The 6677-nt window shown below is 34.5% G+C and overlaps 1 protein-coding gene across 1 annotated transcript; it reads left to right on the forward strand.

Annotated features, from left to right (window-relative positions):
* The first annotated feature begins 1553 nt into the window (after positions 1-1553).
* On the forward strand, positions 1554-6393 carry LOC136202347 (NADPH--cytochrome P450 reductase 2). The gene is made up of 18 exons (XM_065992909.1): positions 1554-2116; positions 2212-2271; positions 2381-2457; positions 2549-2606; positions 2714-2797; positions 2908-2944; positions 3362-3431; positions 3515-3709; positions 3794-3886; positions 4018-4243; positions 4371-4454; positions 4541-4692; positions 4888-4984; positions 5078-5227; positions 5324-5401; positions 5542-5664; positions 5771-5884; positions 5984-6393. Exons 1-18 carry the CDS (start codon positions 1760-1762, stop codon positions 6062-6064), a joined length of 2136 nt encoding a protein of 711 aa, XP_065848981.1. The 5' UTR covers positions 1554-1759; the 3' UTR covers positions 6065-6393.
* The last annotated feature ends 284 nt before the right edge of the window (positions 6394-6677 follow it).

Below are 6677 nucleotides of genomic sequence, written 5' to 3' on the forward strand. Positions count from 1 at the left end.
CAAATGTTAAAATATCATTACTTGTCAACGAGATAACGATTTCGTTAAATATTCATATAAATTGAGTTAAATTTCACCAATTAGAATAAATCAGGGGCCAAATGTGACCAAATAATAAGTCAGAGACTAAATGATAAAATTTTGGATAAATTATGGACCAAATAATGCTTTAAGGCAATATTATATGAATATATTTTAGATATAATATTGGGGAAGTTTAATTTTGACTTCATCAAAGAAAACAATTAATATTGGAGTAGTAGAAATCTTTGCTCAATTTTACTAGTTTTCAAGGAATTTCGTCTTTAATTTTTCTATATTAAAAAAGAAAAGAAAAAGAGATACATTGTACTAAATGTTCTGTCATAAATGAAATCTTTTTTTTTTCTTTTTCTGAAGAAATCATAAATGTAATTTTTGAGTTGAGGTTTTTACCATATCGATAAAATTAGAATATTTTATACTATAAAAAAATCAAACTGAATTTCTGCAATACAATTTGGGTCAAAATTAACACTTAGCCCCTGTAGTTTATAAAGAAATGACAAATCAAGGTATATTGTCGCAAAATTATTCTGAGCAAGGGGTGGCATAAGAGACAGAGAGGGGCATTTTGGAATTTCACCACAATCAACTTCACGTGACAAACTACTTCAGAAAGGTTTAATACATCATTTGCAACGGTTAAATGCACAGTTAGTCATTAAACTTAAATGATTATTTTAAAATGATCACTCAACTTCAATTTGTCTTAATAAAATCACTCAACTTTGAGTTTTGTCTCAATTAGATCACTATGACGATTACAGTGATTGAAAAACATCAAAATGATGACATGAGTGTTATGTCAATATGAGACGACTCATATTTCTAACCGAAATGACACATGACATCCAAATATACGCCGTCTGGCTATCACGTGTCGATTATTTTTATGAAAAAAACTAAAGACTTATATTAAAAAAATGACCCCTAAACTTATATAGTGTCTATTACCTCTCCTAAACTTATTAAGTTCATAAGCTTATAAAAGTGTCATAAACATGTATAAAATAGAAAATTAATTTGTTTAAAAACTTCGAATGATGAATTAGACCTTTATTTTTTAAGTTTTAAATTTTTTAATAGATTTAAATAAATTGCAATTTATATCACTTTAAACAAGTTCAGAAGACAAATTGATCAATGTAAGTAAGTTCAGAGACTAATAGACCGCTTTAAACAAATCAAGAGGGTCAATAGGCCACTTTAAATAAATCTAGGTGGCCGATATGTTATTAAACAAATTGAAATGATTAATGAGGTACAATGTATGTTAAAGGGTCAATCAAGTTTTTTTTTGACAAATTTAGGGACTGTTGATGTATTAAGCCTAATAATAATACTGTAAATACTAATTAGAAATAAAATAAAACAAATATATTTTTTTTTCTTTGTGATCTATTTTCTTAATCATGGTTAATATGTTGTTAGGTGAGTTTGACTAGTCTGGTTTGGTGGGCGCGCAGCTGTTTCTTTCACTTGCTTATTAAAATCCCTTCATTTCTCTCCTACTCTCTTCTCTCTCACCCAACCCTCTCTGTTCTTCTTCTTCTTCCTCCTCCTCCTCCATTTTCAACCTTCTGTCCAGAGAAGAAGCAGAAGAACACTAAAATCGATCAGTAATCCCGAACTGTGTTCTCTGTTTCTCTTCTCTTCTCTTCTGTTTCACGCCATTCGAGTTTCTTCATAGTTAATTTCATAGCTATACTCTTCCGCGATGCAATCTTCAACAAATTCCATGAAGGTTTCTCCATTTGATTTCATGTCTGCTATCATCAAGGGAAATATGGACCCCTCCAATATGTCTTCGGATTCAACTGTTGCAGAGGTGGCCTCTATGTTTCTCGAGAATAAAGAACTTGTTATGATTTTAACTACCTCCGTCGCTGTTTTGATCGGCTGTGTGGTGGTCTTGATTTTGAGAAGATCCGGGAGTCAGAAACCGAAAACCGTTGATTCTCATCTTCCGAAACCGTTGATTGTTAAGGAGCTTGAACCTGAGCCTGATGATGGTCAGAAACGGGTCACTATCCTTTACGGTACCCAAACCGGTACCGCTGAAGGTTTTGCTAAGGTTTAGCATTACTTACTATATCAATTATTATACTTTTTCCCATAATTTGGGATTTCATGGGTTTGATTTTGTTTTTTCGGATTGAATTGTAATAGGCCTTGGCTGAAGAGGCAAAAGCGCGGTATGAAAAGGCAGTATTTAAAGTTATTGATATGGTAAGCTTGACTTCGTTTTTCATCTTCTTCTTTCACTGTGTTTTTGGTTTTGTTTATGTCTTTGAACTGTTAATTTTGGTGTTGATTTTGAGTATTGGATTCTTGATAGGATGATTATGCTGCTGATGATGATGAGTACGAGCAGAAATTGAAGAAAGAGTCCACTGTTTTGTTCTTTGTGGCTACGTGAGTATTTTGTGCATACTTCTATGTTCTTTTTGTTTCTTGGTTTTCTCGTTGGTATATTCTTCTAACATGATGGATCACTTGGCTTTAGGTATGGAGATGGGGAGCCAACAGATAATGCAGCAAGGTTCTATAAATGGTTTACTGAGGTATATTTTGATTGGATTTGGATTTCTCCCCATTTTTAAGAAGTCCTCATGTTGATTTTTCCTGGATCAGACTACAGTTTTTTAATTGTATATGATTATGCCCTCAGGGAAAAGAGAGAGGGGAATGGCTTCAGAACCTCAACTTTGGGATTTTTGGCCTTGGCAACAGACAATATGAACATTTTAATAAGGTATGGGACTGTAAATCTTCGTAGTTTTGCTATAATTTCTCATTTCTTACAATTAATTGAATAATATTTATTCACATTTTCTGTTTTTTTTTTTTATTATTATTAAACAGATTGCTGTAGTGTTGGATGAGATCTTCGAGGAACAGGGTATATTTTCTGATTCCCTTTACTATGTGTTTGACGAATTTGATGTAATTAGTACTTAATGAATTGATATTTGAAAGCTAGGTTTCATGGTTAGGATATTTCTAATATGATTGGATATAGTTGTAGGAGTTTGTATCTATCCATTTTTTTGCATGGATGATCGTTAATAAATATGCTTTGTGATAGGCTTTTGTTGTAATTGTAGTTCTGCTGCACTATATGCATTGTATCTTTAAAATAGAAGTTATTGAAAAGAATTTGCTCAGATTTCAATCAAAAATCAAGTTGACTAGCTGTACTCTCATCCATTTTCATACGATTCCTGATTGAATGTCTTAGTATACCAATTGATGCTGTTTCATTATCCTTGGAAAAATTGTCTTTTCATCAATATTTTTTGTTCTTTACATTCTGTAGGTGCAAAGCGTCTTGTCCGAGTTGGTCTTGGAGATGATGACCAATGCATTGAAGATGACTTTTCTGCTTGGTAATTGTAGCTTGATTTTCTATTCTGTATTTCACAGCCTGTTTCCTTATGAAAAGTCTTATGCCTTTTGCTTGGTATTTCAGGAAAGAAGAGGTGTGGCCTGAGTTGGATCAATTGCTTCGTGATGAGGATGATACAACAACTGTTTCTACCCCATATACAGCTGCTGTATTGGAATATAGGGTTGTATTTTATGATCCAGAAGATGCACCAATAAAAGAGAAAAATTGGAGTAATGCAAATGGCCATTCTGTTCATGATGCTCAACATCCATGCAGGTACAGTAAATTGCGTATATTGAGTACCTTTTGTATTCTATGGTACTTCTTATTTTTCATTGATCTGTTCCTTTCACAATTAAGGGCTGATGTTGCTGTGAGGAAGGAGCTTCATGCACCTGCATCTGACCGTTCTTGCACGCATTTGGAGTTTGACATTGCTGGCACTGGACTGACGTGAGTTGCTATATTAATATTTATTCCTTCAAAGAATCAAAATGGTATTCGTTCAATGTATTACACCTTTACACAAAAGATGTCTTCTGTTGTTGCTTATCATTCAACCTTTTGCATGTACAAATCCTTAGATATGAAACGGGGGATCATGTTGGTGTGAATTGTGAGAATCTTGAAGAAACTGTTGAGGAAGCATTGCAATTATTAGGCTTGTCCCCAGATACTTACTTCTCTGTCCACACTGATAAAGAAGATGGTACTCCACTTGGTGGAAGCTCCTTGCTGCCTCCTTTCCCACCATGTTCATTAAGAACAGCTCTTACTAAATATGCTGATCTTTTGAGTTCGCCAAAGAAGGTTTTCACTTTACTCATTTCTTTGCATTTTGCAGTTGTCTTTTAGAATTATTTAAGATCAATTGCGCATGAGTTTCTCTTTCTGCGACAAACTGATTAAATAATCTTTCTTATGTCTGTGCTTCCAGTCTGCATTACTTGCTTTAGCAGCTCATGCTACTGATCCAACTGAAGCTGACAGATTAAGGCATCTTGCTTCACCTGCTGGAAAGGTTGCAAAATATTACAGTATCAAATTTGTACATAACATCCTTTTTTAATTCACATGATTATAATTTTAGTTTTGCACTTAATGCAGGATGAGTATTCACAGTGGATGGTAGCCAATCAAAGGAGCCTCCTTGAGGTTATGGCTGAATTTCCATCAGCCAAGCCCCCACTTGGTGTCTTCTTTGCTTCAGTTGCTCCCCGCTTGCTGCCTAGATACTATTCTATCTCATCATCTCCAAGGTGAATACTCCCCAACTCATCTATGGAAAAAATATGTTTTTTTAGGGTAATTTGATGCGATGGAAATATTGAAGGATCCTAGTATCAGAAAAACTGAAAATATTGCCTTGCAGAGCAATTTTTGAAATTAGTCTTTCACCATTTTCTGGTTAAATGTGCGCTTTTGTTCTTACCATCTGAAATTACGCTCTGCAGCATGGCACCCACTAGAATTCATGTTACTTGTGCATTGGTTCTTGACAAAACACTAACAGGACGGGTGCATAAAGGAGTGTGCTCAACTTGGATGAAGGTAATTTTTGCTCTCTTTACTGTTTCAGTAGTCTATTGAAAATTATACTCTCGAAATTATTTCATTTGTATCTCATACCCATTCTTCCTGCAGAACTCTGTGCCTGCGGAGAAAAGCCTTGAATGCAGTTCGGCTCCAATTTTTGTTAGACAGTCTAACTTCAAGCTTCCTAAAGATACCAAGGTTCCAATAATTATGATTGGCCCTGGGACTGGTTTGGCTCCTTTCAGGGGTTTCTTGCAGGTTCGCCGTGCAGACATCTAGTCTTCGGTTTATAGTCCATCATCATTTTGCAATCTATGAAGCTAATCTGCTTTTATCATGCATTCTATTTTGCAGGAAAGGTTAGCCCTGAAAGAAGCTGGAGCTGATCTGGGGTCATCCGTACTATTCTTTGGTTGCAGGAACAGTGAAATGGTAAGCAATGTACTTGCCAGTTCTAGAATGTCCTGTGGTTGGTAGAGGGCAATTTTGTCATTGAATTGAATATTTATATAATTGAACATGCTTTTTAATTTTTTTAATAAGTAATTTAACATGCTTTTAATTTACTACAGGATTATATCTATAAAGAAGAGCTCAACAACTTTGTTGAAAGTGGTGCACTTTCTGAGCTGATTGTTGCCTTTTCACGCCAAGGACCTACAAAGGAATATGTGCAGCATAAAATGATGGAGAAGGTACTAGAACAAGCAGCCATCTTTATATTGAAAAGTTTCAGTATTCTTTTGATAATTATCTAAAAGCAGCAGTAAAGTTAATGTTTTGACTGTGTGGAACATACAGGCTTCAGAAATCTGGAACCTGATTTCTGAAGGAGCATATGTTTACGTCTGCGGTGATGCGAAAGGCATGGCTAAGGACGTCCACAGAACACTCCACACTATTATCCAAGAACAGGTATGCTCTACTTTCCGGGCACTAGTAAGAAAGCGACTCTTGTGGAATCTCCACCCGAGTTGAAATGGGTTCTGATAAAAATGTACTGTGTTGGTTCAGGGATCTGTTAAGAGTTCGGAGGCAGAGAGCATGGTGAAGAATCTCCAAACAAATGGGAGGTACTTGCGTGATGTATGGTGATGAATCTTCTTCCCCAATCTTGGTATGAAACATAAAATATTGGTACCTTTTTTGTCGGAATGGAGAGAATACAGCCAAATTCACCCCTTGCCAAGATCCAAATACTACGGGGGTTAACTTGTGATTCTTTTTGTGCTTCTCATATTGAGGATTTTTTTTTCTTTTCTTAATGTGTATAAAATTAAAAATTATAACAATAATTAATGATGATATTTATAAAGTAGGTTTATAAATTATGAGCTTTGTTGTAACTTGTATCAAAAACCATCAATGATTCTGATGATATTCATAATATTCAATGAAATTATAAGTTATATATTGGTCAGTCATTAGATATGACTTTTATGCCACACAAAATATACATGATTTAAGAAATTAATTCATAAATGAAATCTAACCTTCAAAGGATATGAATTTTAATCTCCCTATTCAAGTACAATAAGTAACACTGAAACCAAGAAAGTTGAGTATATGCTTAAACCTTTGAAACTTTCATGAAAATGATGGAGGCTGATGTACCAAAAGCATCGATGAAGATGAGGGAAATGATTTTCGATATCCAAGTCAGTAATGGATCTGTGAAGAATCAAGAATGTAATGTGTTATAATCAAA

The sequence above is a fragment of the Euphorbia lathyris genome, chromosome 8 (assembly GCF_963576675.1).
Source record: "Euphorbia lathyris chromosome 8, ddEupLath1.1, whole genome shotgun sequence".
NCBI lineage: Eukaryota > Viridiplantae > Streptophyta > Magnoliopsida > Malpighiales > Euphorbiaceae > Euphorbia > Euphorbia lathyris.

Bases quoted from the DNA above. Each gene is read 5' to 3' on its own strand.
- LOC136202347 (XM_065992909.1), top strand. From the start codon at position 1,760: ATGCAATCTTCAACAAATTCCATGAAGGTTTCTCCATTTGATTTCATG. The intron at 4,693-4,887 runs GTGAATACTCCC...TACGCTCTGCAG, and splicing joins TCTATCTCATCATCTCCAAG to CATGGCACCCACTAGAATTC. The intron at 5,228-5,323 runs GTTCGCCGTGCA...TCTATTTTGCAG, and splicing joins CTTTCAGGGGTTTCTTGCAG to GAAAGGTTAGCCCTGAAAGA.